The 17,363-nt window shown below is 39.9% G+C and overlaps 1 protein-coding gene across 1 annotated transcript in view; it reads right to left on the reverse strand.

Annotated features, from left to right (window-relative positions):
- The window catches only part of LTBP1 (latent transforming growth factor beta binding protein 1), a 224,719-nt gene that overhangs the window by 17,744 nt on the left and 189,612 nt on the right, over window positions 1-17,363 (reverse strand). The window contains exons 23-27 of the mRNA XM_029938555.1: window positions 13,438-13,608; window positions 12,381-12,467; window positions 10,365-10,493; window positions 9,570-9,710; window positions 8,263-8,433 (exon numbers count right to left, since the gene is read on the reverse strand). Coding sequence (XP_029794415.1) covers window positions 8,263-8,433; window positions 9,570-9,710; window positions 10,365-10,493; window positions 12,381-12,467; window positions 13,438-13,608 — 699 coding nt within the window. The remainder of the gene's footprint in view (window positions 1-8,262; window positions 8,434-9,569; window positions 9,711-10,364; window positions 10,494-12,380; window positions 12,468-13,437; window positions 13,609-17,363) is intronic.

A 17,363-nucleotide genomic window follows, 5' to 3' on the forward strand; every position in this document is an offset into this window, starting at 1 on the left:
TTTGGGATTCTCTCTCCCCCAACATAAGCATGTGCATGCACGCATGCTCTGTTTCTCTCTCTCTCTCTCTCTCAAAATAAATAAATAAACTAAAAAAAAGGAGAGAAAAAAATGCTTATTAGGACTGTGGGCTGCCCTTGTGAGTATTTAAAGTGCTGGAGAGAAAATCAAATACATAAAATTTGTAATTTTTTTGAGAGAGAGTGGGCATAAGTGAGTGAATAGCAGAGAAAGAGAGAGAATCCCAGAAGGGGCAGAGAAAGAGAGGGACAGAGGGACAGAGGAAGAAATGGAGAGACACACAGAGACAGAGAGAGAGAGAGACAGAGAGAGAGAGAGAGACAGAGAGAGAGAGAGAGAGAGAGAGAGAGAGAAGGGACGCTTGAGCTCACCTGATATGGGGAGGTCGAACTCACGGACTGTGAGATCATGACCCGAGCCAAAGTCAGATGCTTAACGACTAAGCCACCCAGGTGCCCCATAAAATTTATAAATGGAGGCCAAAGTGTTCAGAGATTTAATTAATACAGTTCTGATACAGAAGACACTCTCAAGGAAAATTTTATCTGTTCCTTGCTATATTTAAACATTCATCCAAAATAAAAATCAATCTTATTTTATATAAAAAAAATTTTGGACTTAGAATGACAAAATGTGTAGGTTGAACTTAAATTCTTAGGGAAAACTCTGAACATTTATAAACATTTAATTTTCAAGTAAAATATTCTGTTTATAAAGAGTAAATTGAATACACTGAACGTTCATTTAAAAGCCAACATGAAATGGTCTTTTCCAGCCATAAAGCCTCCCTTCCTGACACTCGTAGCTCTGAGTCTGGGGGGCATGGAAGAGCCAGCTTCTCTTGGGGTCCCGCAGAGCTGTTTGACTCGGCTAGTCCCCAAACACTCTTCCAATGCTTCATTCATTGTCTTTAACTCACGCCTCCTTTAAAAAATGACTTCTAGCACGGAACAATCATTAGCTCAACTCACCTCCTGGAACAGGATTTGATTTGCTACCACCTACAAAGCCTTTACCGTAATCCAAGCATCTCACATGCATTTATCACATTTAACCCTCAAACGACCTATTATTGCTACTGCCATTTCACAAGCGAAATGTAAAGACTCAATCACAAAGCTATCTGTGCATAATTCGCTATTAAACTTTATTTTCCAGTCGTCCTTTTACAGTAAGAAAAGTATTTTCACTCCTTTTTGGAGGAAGTAAGAGGAAGCTTTCTAAGTAAATAAACCCTTTCGATAAGAAACCACATAAATCGCTCACTTGCCGTTCCATACGGTGTCCAATCCAACCTAGTTTCATGGATACCAAGAATTACGTCCCAAAGAACTGGACCACTTACCACTCCACGTGTATACGGTGTACAGTATGTGTGCAAGCATGGTAGCCAGACATTTTAGGAGGCCTTTTATATCTTTCCAGTGATTTTAATGCCCCACTACAATTTATTAACAGCTACACTTTCTTTAATCATAATATTCAGGATCTATGATCAAAATGATAAATGCTTTCGTACTCAGAGAGTATTAATTACCCTAAGCTCACAAGAGTTCTCAGCTTTGGATAAAGGAAACTGAAGTAACTTGTCCAGGGTGATCAACAGAAGTGGTGCCAGAAATGGAACAAGACCCCTGGACCGCCTGAACCAAAGGCAGTGACCACTCACTGTGCCTCACACGGACGATGTTCCAAAGTTATTATTAACATTCTTTGGAAACATATTTCTTGGAAAAGCCTTTAAACCATGACTGCTGAAAGGGCTTTTGCAACCACTGCCCACTTACGATATTTCTTTCAAGTTCAGTCCATGACTCAAATCCCTGTCTTCCTTCACACCTCCAAGAATATTATGAAACCTCTTATATAGAGATATTTGGAAATGTAAGAGCTGTGCATGGATATGGAAGAAATCACTAGCTCAATGGTTCAAAAACAGATTCCAAGGTCTTTCACTTTTGCAAAAGCATATGAAAATACTGGGGGTAGAGTAGCTCTTGCAAAATATTTTTAAAAATTTGCTGTTGCAGCAAATAGTGAATTTATTACATAAAGGCATTAAGGGTATCACATGCATGCTTAGATGTGACTGCATTTAGGAAACAACAATTCTAATTTAGTAACATAATTGTATGCTATATTAGTTTTACAGAATGAAAATTCACATTTCATGTAATACAACCTGTACATCTGTTCCAAAATTTGTTGGCCAGTGCATAGCAGGTGTGCAGTAAATAATGAATAAAGGAAGGAATATGTAAGTAATTTAACTTAAACTGAAAGCAGGCAAACTATAAATAATTTAAGATTGCATTTCAAACATGGTACTTATTGCTGATTGCATCTTGCGTGTAACAGTTTACAAATTCCCTAATGACAGAATTGATTTCAAATTTTTCTTCAGCTGTAATGATTACGTCTCCCCCCCCCCCCCCCCCCCCCCCGCCCCGGCACTCAAGTACAAGCATGATCAGTATTCCCAGAACTAGAATTTCTGCATCAACTGTTTCTATGTATTTGCATCTTCCAACTGTTCTCTCAGCAAAACTGAGAGGACCATTCCTATGCATTTTGACTAGTATGAGTGTTTTACAAATATTTTAAGCATTTGACAGTTTCTTTTGTGCCGCCAGTTGCCTTAAGAGTTTTAACTACTCTCACCTTTGTACACCTGACTTTCATGAAGAGTACTTCAGAGGGTCCAACACCTGTGGTGCAGTACATCATACCACCAATAGGTGGCACTCTCTCAACACAGTAGGTGTCCCATCAAATTTCTTAACTTCAAAGTTTTAGATCAAGACTTTAAGTCTTTATGTTCAATTTACCTACAATATGTCTAATTATTTTAACAATTTACTTAACAGAAGTCTAATTATTTTAACAATATAGCCACAGACACTGGGAGCCCTGGGTATTTTAGATTTATTCCAGTATTCAAGTGTGTCTAATTTTCTTTCACATAAGGATTAATGGATTTTTATTTCCATGAGATAATAGCATCCTATAAATCTTGTACTGCATAGACACATTTTCCCAAAAATTGAAGTTTATGCTTTCAAGGGTAGTACTAAAAATATTAAAAATTCATTTTACTTCTGTGCGAGGTATCGCTAAGTTCTATTTAGGAAGGATGACTGCCTTGCTTTATGGCTAGTACGCCCGCCAGAGTGCCACACTGTGATGGCAGCTGACGAGACACCGCCTCTCCATATGCTAACCTTTCCACCTCGCTCTAAAGCTCTAGTTTCTCTAAGTCTTGCTTATAACATGGATAAACTGATTTGTTTTCCCTGACTTGGTTTTCCAAACACCTTTTTCTCCCAGAGTCTGGAATGATATGTTATGATAAAGAACTCAAATTCAAGGGTCCTCCCAAGGCAGTTCAGCCCCCCTCCCTCAAACATTTTAAAATCAGGCAACATCCAAGGGCATAGGAAGGGGAAGGAAAGGAGGAGGAGCCAGAACAGGAATAGGGGAGCCTAGGCCTTCAGAGGTTGAGGATGGGAGGCTATAGGTGCACAATGACTTTAACAAATCGTCCAATGTCACGTCTGCAGGGCCTCCCTCCCTCATCTGGAATCTCTGCGAATGCCCGGTGTCTGGTCTGGTGACCCCACGTTAGCTGAGGATTAATGTGGGGTCCCAAGCAGCCCCAGAAATGTACTGGATTGTAGGGCTCTGCAGTTCCCCTCATGTCCAGCTGTCCTGGTATAAGCCCTCTCCCTCCACTCACTTCCCCAGCATGTGGCACCAATCCGCACGACGCCATCTAACTTTGGAGAACACTACTGAACCAGCCACTCCGACCTCCTCCAACTACCAGTATTCTCAGATCTAGTTGCTGCCTTCACAAGAATTAGTGCCCATGACCTGTTGCACCAGAAGTGTGAAAGCCTGTTCCAGAGCCAGAGCTTTACTTTACACTGCACTTTAATGCTCAAAGCCGATGACAAGGGCTACGATTTATTCCTCAAGTTCCTCCAGCACCGTTTCCATCAGTAACTAATTGTTCCCCAAAGCAGCTCGGAGCAACTAGGGAAACGGGAAGGTTCAGTGCCCGACAGGCTGGGATTTATCCAGTGCTTATATTAACCAATAGACAATGTGGTCCTTTTCAACTACCAAGATATTCATGAACGGCATATTTAAAAGGTTCAAGGACAGAAATTATGAGTAAACATATTTTAAAATTCACATATTGTTTGTTTCCTCTTTGAAAAATTACTAACAGTGTGAAAGTAGGTTTTAACCAAATCAAGGTGGATACTCGTAGGTGTCTTTAGAAACTTGCTAGTGTGGTCTGAGGACCAGTCGCATGCGCATCATCTTGGGATTTGCTAGGAAGGCAGAATCCTGCCCCACCCTCTGCACTTAGAAACCACACTTTGCTTTTTGATAAGCTCTCCACGTACAGTGAATTGATATGCCCAATGGTATTTACAAAGCAGTTGTCTAGGAAAGCAAGGCTTATATGAGAGCAATTACTTCTGCATTTGTCTGTCCTTAATTCATGTTCAATGCTAGTAGATAATCGTGTATTTTATAAGATCCTTGGATTTCAATTACATTTGAAAACACATTTGATCTAGGTCCTTGGCAGTAAGCAGAAACAGCTGCTAGTACCTTCCGAATGTGTCAAAGACTATTCTAGGTGTTCATGTATCACCTTATTCAATTCTTAACGCAGCCCTGAAAGGCGGGTGAAATTACTTTCACATGGGAAAACAGCGGCAAGGAGAGACAATGTAACAAGGTTGCATAGACAGGAAGTCGCCAATACAAAGGAAGTATTCAAACTCGGGCACCCTGCTTCCAGAGCCCACATGCTGATCTCTATGCTCTGGCTCCCTTAGCGACTCCACTCCAGCAGAAATGCTCAGTGGAGGATGGTCTGGTGCAGGTATAACTACAACTGTCAGGTGCCAATCGAGGCAATGGCAGCTGGTCAGAGGACCTCCGGGAAACCTTTGCTGTGGACCTTCTCTGTGGATTTATTCTGAACTCAGTACAGTTCTAGGCCCCTAATTTAATGATATAACAGAAATACTCCTTCTGGGCTGCCTAACGTATTCCTATCCACTGATTTTGAAGATTTGATTGACTATATGCTAGAGATTCATTTTGGAGATTTTATCCTGGGTACTGTGCATCTGTAAACTACAAGATTATTATAATGCTAATTATTGTAATTATGTAGTGTATCATAATTATCAATGCTAATTATTTTTTTAGTTTGCCAATGGGTACCATATTTTTCCTGGTACCTCGTACTCTCCGACAAATATTATACGTATATTTTTGTTCACATGTGTTTGTTCAGATTTATATTTAAAAATGTTTTGTTAGGTTAAAGGAAATGGATGCAATATTTTAAAATTCATTTCTAACGGCAAAATACTTGGCTATTCTTCCAAAAGCTATGTCAATTAAACTTGACTTTCAAAGGCTCTGGCCTGTCAGGCTTCTATGCAGTAAATACTTAATATCATATCAGAACAGGGACACAATAAAATGCAAATAGGTACAGAACCTCTATAAAGGCATACATACCACAACCCAAATGTGGGGGTTGTGAAGAGAATATGTACAAAGCTCCGAAAAATTAATAAGACACCAAGTCCGACAAAAAATGGGTGAAGGATCTGATAAACACTGACCAAGAAGTCCATAGTACCTATAAACAAAAAAATACTCAAATTCCCTAGGAATAAGGGAGGTGCATGTAAGATACCTTCTCACTCATATAATTAAAACAATTTTAAACACTGAGAATATCCAAAGGTAGAAGGGTATGAGGAAGGAGGCATTTCAAATGCAGCCAAGGGGAGTACAAATTTGCACGATATTTTCAGAGTAATATAGTAAATTTAAAGTGCACATACTTCCCAACTCACGCCAGTCAGAGCAGCTAAAATCAACAAATCAAGAGACTATAGATGCCGGCAAGGGTGTGGAGAGAAGGGTACCCTCCTACTCTGTTGGTGGCAATGTAAACTGGTGCAGCAGCTCTGGAAAACAGTGGGGAGGTTCCTCAACAAACTATCCATAGAACTCCCTTATGACCCAGCAATAAAATTGCTAGGGATTTACCCAAGAGATACAGAAATGCTGATGCATAGGAGTACATGTACCCCAATGTTCATAGCAGCACTGTCAACAATAGCCAAATCATGGAAAAGCCTAAATGTCCATCACCTGATGAATGGATCAAGAAGATATGGTATATATACACGATGGAGTACTACATGGCAATGAGAAAGAATGAAATCTGGCCATTTGTAGGAAAGTGGATGGACCTTGAGGGTGTCATGCTAAGCGAAATAAGTCAGGCAGAGAGGGACAGAAACCATATGTTTGTACTCATAGGTCTAACAGGAGAACAGGAGAAACCTAATGGAGGACCAGGGGGAGGGGAAGAGGGAAAGAGAGTTGGGGAGAGAGAGGGACGCAAAACTTGAGAGACTATTGAATGCTGAAAACGAACTGAGGGTTGAAGGGGAAGGGGGAGGGAGGAAAAGAGGTGGTGGTGATGCTGGAGGGCACTTGTGGGGAAGAGCACTGGGTGTTGTATGGAAACCAATTTGACAATAAACTATTTTTTTAAAAAAAGGAAAAAAATGAACATCTTTAAGGAGGAGCAGAGTTCAATTGTGATGGAGTAGATGGACAGGGACAGAACCTCTCTGATTAATGCTTTAGAAGGGGTCTATGTTATTTTTTGGGGAAAAAAATCAACCATAAAAATCAGTGGCTAAATACAGTAGATCTGAGATATAAGAGTACTGCGAGAAAATGACTCAACCCCGGTGTACTCCCGTCCTAAGGATTTTGCTTTCCTCTCCCTGTGGCATCTGCCCCTGGGGACAGAGGTCATAGTAATTATACCGCTCCCTGTGTCCCTGTTCTACCTACACCCTCCCCTTCCTCAACAACCCAACAAGGTAGACATCAACGCCTCTGTTTGACAAAGGAGCTGGGCTGGGTGAAGTTACTTTCCCGGTGGGCAGTTCAGGATTCCGGACCCACCGTGTCAGGCCCCAGAACCCGCCTTTTTCCAGCACCGGGCGACTTTTATCACCATCTATTTTTCTATGTGTTTGCTCTTTATCCTTTGCAAGTCCTTTTTCTCTTAAGGCATTTCAAATCATTTTCTTCTTTACGCGACACTGGGTTTAAGTAATTGCCAATCTGAAAAGCTATAAAACAGCTCGCAAGTTGCATTGTCATGATCCAGAAATCAATGCCATTTCCTCTTTTCAAGCATTTTATCCACTCTTGCCTTTTCTGAGAATTTGTTCATTATAAACTCCCTCACTTTATACCCACTCAGTATCTTTCCGGCTTTAACAAATCGAAATCATAGCTAAAGACAAAATGATACAGTAAACACTCGATTTCAAGGGCTTTCCTTTCAAGAGCACTTAAGTGGCAGCCGAGGTAAGAAGAGAAGCAAGCAGTCAGCGCACACGCCGGCAGTCAGCGCACACGCCGGCAGTCACCGGATAGCGCAGACTCCACACCTCGCGGTCTTCCCCCAACACAGGGAGAGCGGATAAAGCAAGAGCCTAGCCTGTTGCATTTCCCACTTGAGCAAAGGTTTATCCTCAGACTTAAAACTTGAAAGGACATTTGTTCACACACATTGCAATTACTTTTTACTCTCTTCCCCTTTTTGGTCTCTCTCACAAAGAGGCTGTCATAAAAACCAGGACAGATTTTTCTATAGCGTCTAATACTTTTTGTTCTAAGTAGAAACTGTTGGACATGAGAAAGACTATAAAAAAAGGAAGTACCGGGAAATATAAATTCTAAATACCTATGCTACCAATTGCTAAGTTGCATTATGTTTCTTTGAGTCATTTGACATTCTTTGGGGAAAATGGAAAGAAGGCTTCAAAAACTAATGACTGTGTCTGGACTGGGGGTAAGCCAGGAGCCAAATGTTTACTCAACCCTGCTCTTACACACACACAGACACAAACACACACACACACACACACACACACAAACACACACACACACACACACACACACAAACACACACACACACACACACACACACACACACACACACACACACACACACACACACCCACCCACCCACCCACCCACCCTACCTATTCCCACCTCTGATGGAAGGAAGGAATCAGGAGTGACGATGAAGACACAGAAGTCAAAGAACTGTCAGGTTCCAAGTTCCCAAAGGCCTCTGGCACAAGGAACTGGATGAGGGCTCACCTGAATCCTTCATGGGGCAGAGGGCACACTGCATGCCCCAGGCCTCTCCATACAAACAGCAGCACTCGGTGTAGGTTGTCTGCTTGCCAACAAGAGGCCGGCTACACACATATTCATCACTCAGATGTTCCCAGCACAGATCCTGGTAGACATCGGTTTCTTCTATTTGTTCTGAAAGGGAAAACATGGTTCCATGACAAGAACCAATCTCACTGTTATTCCTATTTCATAAACACTGCGGTGGAAGCCAGCGAGTCTCAAAGTTTCCGTCTCTATTTCTAAGAGGGACTTCCAAGTAAAAGTCTGAAGCCAGCCTGGTCTTTCCACGGATCAAACCTCTGTCATATCCAACTGGGTGTCATTCCATCAGCTGAAAATTCAACCTGCCCATCATGTTCCAATTAAATCCCTCTGTTTGCACACTTGCCATCACTAAGGAAAGCACCGCGCTGTCCTCCTTCTACACTCCACAATCCGAAAGCACTGCTTTCTGATTTCCCAGTCCTTCCTTTTTTACGTTTACTCTTCCGTCAAATCCTACCATTTCTTTCCACGTAACACTTTGCAGACTCTTGCTCTCGCTCATTTCATCCAGCAAAGCTCTAGTGACACTTCCTGCTACAGCACTCAATTCCAAACTTTTTGCCTTTCAGTTGACTTCATCCAAAGTGGTTCCTGACAGGGATGATGGACAGATCAACTATGCCAATTATGAGCAGGGCATCATCTCACTCGGGATAGAGAGGGATTCCACTTAACGGATGCCTGGGGTCTCCACCACCTTGCTGGATGGCACGGTCTGTTCTGCCCAGCCTCTTCTGTGTCCTCCAGTCCAGTCAGGCAAACCCGATTATCTTATTCTGAACTCCCATCTTCCTCAGTTGCCTTTGAGGGTGCAATGGGATGAACAGGCACAGAACAGCTCTGCCGTCTGCTCAGCCGATCTATGTTCTCATCGATCAAATATGTGCAGGGTATTGAATCCCCTACACACCAATATGCATCTCACTATTTTTCTTATTATCCTCATTTAAAAAAAATGTTTATCCATTTTTGAGAGAGAGACAGTTTGAAGGGCTCGAACTCATGAACCGTCAGATCATGACCTGAGCTAAAGTCAGATAGATGCTTAAGTGACTGAGCCACCCAGGCGCCCCTTCTCTCTTATTATTTTTAGCAACTCATTTTAATTACTCCAAAACACCCAAGGAGTCCATTTTTCTATTTCCCAGTAGCTCACATTTCAGTCAAAAGGAAAACCTTGACATTTATTTGGACACAGACTTGCATCTCACATCCAAACATACCGTGTGATTCAGTTGGTCGTATACATCTTTTTTCTGAAGCATCCAGGACCAGTGGATGGGTACAGAAGCAGTTATAAGAGCCTTCTGTATTAACACACTGGCCATCAATACAACTACTGGGGTCTTGACATTCATCCATATCTTAAGAGAACAGAATTAAAGAAAATCAACAATCAGTTGTACCTTATACACTCACTCAACTTTACCCACTGCTAAAACTGAGTCTAGATTCCAGAGACTGCCACATTTTCAACCAAAAGAGAAAAGCTCTGACTAAAAAAATATTAAGTTGTATTGATTGGAAAAATAATGCTTCCCTGCTGCTGCTGACATTAAAGAAAGAAAGAAAACATTTGGGAACAGGATATGCTTAGAAATTTAAGATAAAATGCCTCTTTATGATAGTTTTAAAATTATTTCCTTTTGCTATGTTTTTCTGCCTAGTGTATATGGTTTTCTGCTTAAGCCTTAAAGTCTGGGTCAGTATTTAAAAATGACTTTCACTTGCATGGTAAGAGTGATGAAACAGGAGGCTCCCCAGACCAAAGAACACTTCAGTTAAACCAGTGACCTGAATTATAATTCCACATTGAATATTAACTCTTTGCTTGAAATCTGTTAAAAAGGAGGACGGAGATTTTATTTTCTTAAATCTTGCTTAAAAAAGAATCCGTAAGTCATTCACAAGTCTTTTCAACACAGGACTTAGATGCAAAGCAATTATTTTAGCTACACAGCATGACTTATTTTTTTCCCATCTATTTTCAGAGCGTCCTGTATCCTCTTAGTACTCACCAAAGCACTGCAATTTGACAGGATCATAGTATGTCCCCTGCTTACAGTAGCATTCATACCCAGGCTGAGTGTTCAGACAGAAGCCATTTTTGCAGATTTCTTGCCCAAAGAGCAGGCATTCATCTGCATCTGTAGGGGGTAAAGTGGTGGAAGAGAAGAGTGAGCTTTGGTCTTTGAGTTAAAAAGAAGAATCTAACCAATACTGGGCTTCAACTGAGTTAGATGTTATAATATTCATAGTCCAAAGAATCTTCAGATACAAGCGGAGAAAATTCTTAAAGTTAAGCCTAACTCATAGACGTAGAAACAGAATCTGTGATATTTAGGGAACAATGTCCAAAACATTATTGGAGAAGGTCTTTTTGTAAATCAATTTCTGAGTCGATACCTCTTATTTGATGAAAGAGTCTATGAATTTCACAATGAAGACAACAGTAATTTCTCAAGAATATGCCTCTTAAGAAAGGTGTCTTTCTCTAAATGTATATGGCCGATGAACTAGTTGGGAAGAAGAAAATCGCCATGAAGAGTTTGATGGAACTTGATGAGTCTGTCTTGGTGAGAATGACCAGCTAATAAAAGCACACGTTCCTAGGGTCTCAGAAGACCCATTTCTCCACAGAACTTGTAGTGTTCACAATCTGCAAACCTCAGTTTACTCAGTGGTAAGTTGGGGACAACAGGAACATCTGGCTGACAGGACTGAAACAATTAAATGAGAAAATCCACGTAGAAGATTCCATAGACTCTCAAAAAAGTGTTTATCCCTTGCTTTCATTGCTATTATTATTGCCATCAGTTCTGGCATTTTAGAGTGAATGGCATGTCATAAAAAAATCATAGGCTTCATAGATGAATCACTCAAAGTTACACAGCTGGAAAATGGCAAAGTCAAGTCCATAATACATAGCTGTTTGGATCTGCAACTAATATTCCAACCATTTACAGCACTGCTAAGACAGGGTGAGGAGGAACTTATTTTTATATGGAAGAGAGGGGACTTTATGGTAAAATCAGGGCTCTGTTCCATAATATGAAGTGAGACTTAACTATATCCCTGCAAAAACAAAGTATGATATTTGTGAACTTGAAAACCATTAAACACATACTACAAACCAAGGCTTCTTGTTATTTAATTGGATTGAATCATAGATTTATTTAAAAAGCACATATGGAATTTCTTATCCAGCTACCAACTATCATTAAAACAGTAGTTCTCAAAAAAGGATAGACAATAAAAATGTTTATTCTGTTTACTAGCCACTTAGCAGTTTTCAACTGTAAAGGGAAGGAAAAAAACCCCACAGTATATGTAAGAGGTCATAATATCTCTATCTTGGAAATGTCAAAAGTGAGTGATTAACAAGGAAATATTCATATATGTGGCTTAAATTTCACCGAAATAAAAGAGCTGTGCATTTATTTTAGAATTACAGATTACCAGCATTAAATACATAAAACACATTTACTTTAGTTTTCTTCTTTTCCATTCCATATGATGAATCTGTAGCCATTAGTCAAAGCATCTTAGCAATAGTAGGATGAGTTCTAAAAAAGTCAAGAACTTGGCTTTGTTGATGACCACAAAGACCAACACAATGATGAACAAAATTATATCGCCTTAGCTTATGTTATTTACATTAGACCTCTGGAATAAAAGCATAAATTTATTAAAATTTATTAGGTACCTCCTAGGTACAGAGTTTTAACTATTTTTAGTATATTATCTCATTTAAGCCTCACAATAACCCTAGAGACATCATTCCTATCTCCAAGATAAAGAGACGGAAACTCAGGAGGGTCACATGACATCCCAAGACCAATGGTCTTAAGTATTCTAATTCCCAAGGCAGAAGGCTGTCCAGAGCTGACAGGCGCCCTCCCCTAGAAGAATTAAAGGCTTTCTAATCAGTCTGCAAGATGAGAGGAGCTCTAATTCTGTGGAACCCAAGCCATGCGTCCCCCAGAATGCCGATATGCACACCTGTTGCAAATTCATTTCTGTTTGATTCTGACCTTTATAGTTCTCGCTGCCAACGTCGTAAGAGGATTCTCCAGTGGGGACAAAGCCTTTCCCTCTAGGACACATCTCAGTGAATTCCGCTGATTTTAGGAGAGACCAAAAGAAAAAAAAAGTTAAGAAAAGAAAATATATAAATAAATGTTTTCCATTAAATTTTTAAATTCAGTTTTTCTTTCTCAGACTCAATAACTTTAAGGCAACTCTTGTCATCTACTCTGGACAAATAAATTCAGTATAATCTCCAAAATTATGGATTAGGTACAAATAAATCTAATGACTGCATAGGTGTTTACTTGTAATTAAAAAAAAAAACCCTTCTAGTTCATGCACTTCTCATTTATCCATGTTTTGACTATGTTATGACTTACTTCTCCATTACTGTGGTTTCTAGCATTTTAAAGGTTGAATAATAAGATTCCAATCAGGCAAGATCTTAGCCTGTGTAACTTCTACCCATGGATTATGTGGGATAAGTTTTAGCCGAAAAAGATGGGTTTTAACTTAAAAATGGAATAAAACTGAATTAATTGCCTTTCTGCCAAGATATCATTTGGAACTTTACTGTAAGAGGGTACTCTGCGATGGACTGACGTTATGTCTAAGAATTCATTTTGAGGGGCCCCTGGGTGGCTCAGATGGTTAAGCGTCTGGCTTCAGCTCAGGTCATGATCTCACGGTTTGTGGGTTCAAGCCCCGTGTCAGGCTCTGTGCTGACAGCTAGCTCAGAGCCTGGAGCCTGCTTCAGATTCTATGTCTCCCTCTCTCTCTGTCCCTCCCCTGCTCGTGCTGTCTCTCTCTGCTTCTCAAAAATAATAAAAAACAGAAAACATTAAAAAAAAAAAGAACTCATTTTGAGGTGGTATGAGGGGGATGATCCCAGCTCTGAATGAAATGTGCTGTAGGGTGGTCTCATCCTGATTCCACTACAGCAGGTCCCAGTCAGTGTCCTCATTTCAAGGCTTCAATGCAGCAACCGAAATGAGAACCTTCGGAGGCCCTGGACACCACAGGGCCCCGCCCAGGGTGAGCACACGCCCCGCTGGCCCTTACCGGTCCCCACAACGGGGCAAGGGAAGACCTCACAGTTGTCCCCCCAGCCAGCACCGGAGGTACAGCAGCACTCCTGTTTGGTGACGTTGGGGGCCAGCACGTTATCACAGAGACTGGCATCGTTGAGGTTGTAGTAGCATTCTTTCTTTTCTTCTTTGGGCTGATCTTCATCTAAGTAAATAGAGTGGAGAGAGTGAAAAGGGGGCCTCTGGGACACATCAGATCTGTATCACAACAGAGCAGAGAACACAACGGTGAAAAGACAGACGGGATGTGTCAGCAGCATTTCATTTATGCACAAGGGCCTTCTGCTTCAGAGGGGGGTCCTTCCATATCAAGATAAAAATGCACTGGAATCCTGGATTTTTATGGATTTCTAACACACCCCAAGAGTGTAAATCTGTCAAAGTCATTTTCTTTTATGTTAAACCAATTGCTATACTCTTGTAAACTTGGCCGTGAGAAGAGTTTCCATATCTGCTTTCTTGCCAAATATAGGGCTGTTCTATGTGAGCTCGAACACCTACTTAAATCAATGACAATTTTCCCCCAAATTTCACCAGAGATGTGGGGCCACACAAAAATATTTAACTCTTAGGTGGTTATTTGAATCAACAATGTCCCAATCTCTTCTGAATTAGGTATACAAGGCAGTAGATAATAACCAGGAAAACAATGCAATAACCCAAAGTCTATGAAATAAACTTTTGTTACTGAAAATCTACTTAAATTGCTGCAAATGTAGGACTTTGAATGAAATAATGAGTGCCAGCTAAGCCTTGGGGTAGAATTTCAAGGCTCAGTTCTAGTCCTGACTCATTGTGTTCTAAAGGAATATATTTTCCAACAGACTCAGTTTAACCCTCTGTGATAAGAGACGAAGTGATATGAGAGAATACAAACAATGAGAACAAGCTTCACCTACTTTCAGATAAGACTACAAATGACTTAATCCCATCAGATTTATAGCCTATGAACACACTGTGCTTTTAAAAAAATGCTCAATATTTTGGGGTGCCTGGGTAGCTCCACTAGTTAAGTCTGACTCTTGATTTTGGCTCACGTCATGATCTCATGGTTCATGGGTTCGAGCCCTGTGTCTGGTCATGTGCTGACAGTGCTGAGTTTGCTCAGGATTTTCTCTCTCTCTTTTCCTCTCTCTTTGCTCCTTCCCCATCCCCTTGCTCAAACTAAAGAAATAAAACTTAAAAAAAAGATTAATGAGACTAGACTTGGAAAGTGGTCTAATCTCTTCCCTCGTATATGCTATAGAGTTCAATTACTGCCTATGATCCAGTTAGGACTTATTAATAGATTTTATTTTATGCTATATCAAATAAAAAGCTAACTACTGCCATGACAATTAGATTAATTCCAATGAAATATTCTCATTAGAACGCTTTGTAGATGTGAAGAAACTACCAGGACAAAGGGAAAACATTTGCCAGTGATAAGACCTGAATGTCAATACCTATCTTTGTTTTGCAGTCAGTGCATAATTAATTAGGAAAGTTTAATGAGTTATTTTCACAGTAGTTTCCTATATATTTACTTTGGCAGGGTCAGGCTGACTGTGGAGACTAGATTAACCTGCCACTTAACAAAAGTGTTCCTAAAATAGAAGTTCATAAAATTCTATCAGAAAAGCTACTACTCTTTGTTTTCTCCTAGGGCAAGGAAAACAAGCAAAATGGCAAACAGAACTCTGATGTATACATTACTCTCAAAACACAGAACATCAATGAGAATGTACAAGACCCCTTTCACACTTGATTCTGGCTAATTGTTAGGTCATTCTGTCTTTGACATAATTCGGTCTGGATTCTAAGTTAGTGTTAAAAGCTGATGGCAAATTCCAACCTTGAATACAAGTCCAGGAGAAAGCAGAAATGCTGATTTCTACGACAGATTATGAAGTGATTTTAAATCACTTCCTTGGATGTGAAATCAGATAAAACCTGCCACAGCCCTCATCTCTTCTGACTTTCAAGTGTGCGGAAGACAGAAATGTGTTGTGCCCACACGGATAGAGCAGACAACCACCACTTCCTTCTTTTTAGGAAGGGCTCCAAGCTCTTATCAACAGAATTATTTGGGAAAAATAAGGGCATTTAAGTTATTATTAAAATCAACCTTGAGCCCTACAGAAAAATTTATAAACTTTCCCCCAGCACTTTTAAATTAAGAGTCCATTTCAATTGAAAACCATTACTAATAATTTTGATCATTTTATTCAATTGACCTAAAAGCACAGTTATTAATATATACATTTAGAAATACAGGGGTGCCTGGGTGGCTCAGTCGGTTAAGTGTCCGACTTCAGCTCAGGTCATGATCTCACAGCCAATGGATTCAAGCCCTGTGTCCGGCTCTCTGCTGACAGCTCAGAGCCTGGAGCCTGCTTCAGATTCTGTGTCTACCTCTCTCTCTGCCCCTCCCCTGCTCACTCTCCTGTCTCTGTCTCTCAAAATAAAATAAAGACATCAAAAAGGTACAAATCAAATCAGCAACACAATTAGTTTGTCAATCAAGTTTACAAGTTTACCTTAGCTCTGTGCTAAGACAGGGCTGAATAACTGTTTTCTTCTGGTGTTCAAAGTTTTAAGTATGTCATGATACTTCATACAAAATGGAATACTATACAGTAGGGCATCATGAAAAATGCTATATTCCTAGGTAATCAGACACCAAAGGCTTCTGTAGGACTCAAAAACTTTTATGTATGTATATATCTATACATATACATACATACATATACATATATATTTATATATGAACATGGCCTGTTTTCTATAATGTTTGTTATAGCACAGAAACTAAGACATAAAATTATTTTTGCTTTCCTTTTTTCTTTTTTTGAAGGAAACTCACAAGTTTTTGCATAAGGGAGACAACATTAATATCATTTCTATTATTCAGGTTTGACATTGGTTGTCACAAGTTTTGTTTTTTCTCTAAGCAGTTGAGTTCAATGTTTATACAGCTGAAACTGGGGGTTAGTCAGGCCCTCATCCATGTTTGGAAAGAGATGCAAATTCTTTTCAAAAAACCAGTCCACAAAGGTCGTTCCATGAAAAAACAGCAACTTCCCTATCTTTCTAACCTTTAAATGATTAACTTCCTGGAGCGTTTTTCCACTGGGGGAAAACTCATCAGTAAACACAATGCAGTGTGATTTCCTTAAAGAATCTCTATATGAGTTCAGGTCACTTGCCACGGGAAGAATGGTTCTATTGCAAAGTAACTTCAAGAGATTGAATCAATGGATGTTAAAGTGCCAGGCATTAAAAAGAATAAATTTTATTTTTCTTAAAGATTTTATGAATAAGATTAGCCATACGACACACCCCATGCCACAGACTTCTAAGAAATATACTACCTCTCCTCTGGAATCTTTTTCAATTTTATTAAGAGGCTGGTTGGGTCTCCTGGTGACTCAGTCGGTTGAGCATCCAACCTCGACTCGAGTCACGATCTCACGGTTCATGATTTCAAGCCCCTCTTCAGGCTCTGTGCTGACAGCTCAGAGCCTGGAGCCTGCTTCGGATTTTGTGTCTCCCACTCCTTCTGCCCACCCCCTTCTCTCTACCTCTCTCTCCCTCAAAAATAAACGAACATTAAAAAAAAAGCTAGCATAACATCTATGTATAAACAGTAACTTGCATAGTCTAATCCTAGGTTATGGATGGCAGTAACACGTGAGCTTTGGGAACTTTTTTTTTTTTAATGAAAAATGGGAGTTTTATTTTTTCTTTTTTACATATTTTTTTCCTTTTTTCCTATTTATTTTTTTAACATATGCAATTATTTTCCATCATTTACACTACAGTAGTTACAATTACACTCCAAACAGAAAAACAAAGTAAAAAATCAAAACCCCAACTTCTATTTCATGTAATTAGACTTATACAGGAATTAGAAGGTTA

This window comes from Suricata suricatta, chromosome 4, assembly GCF_006229205.1.
Source record: "Suricata suricatta isolate VVHF042 chromosome 4, meerkat_22Aug2017_6uvM2_HiC, whole genome shotgun sequence".
Taxonomy (NCBI): domain Eukaryota; kingdom Metazoa; phylum Chordata; class Mammalia; order Carnivora; family Herpestidae; genus Suricata; species Suricata suricatta.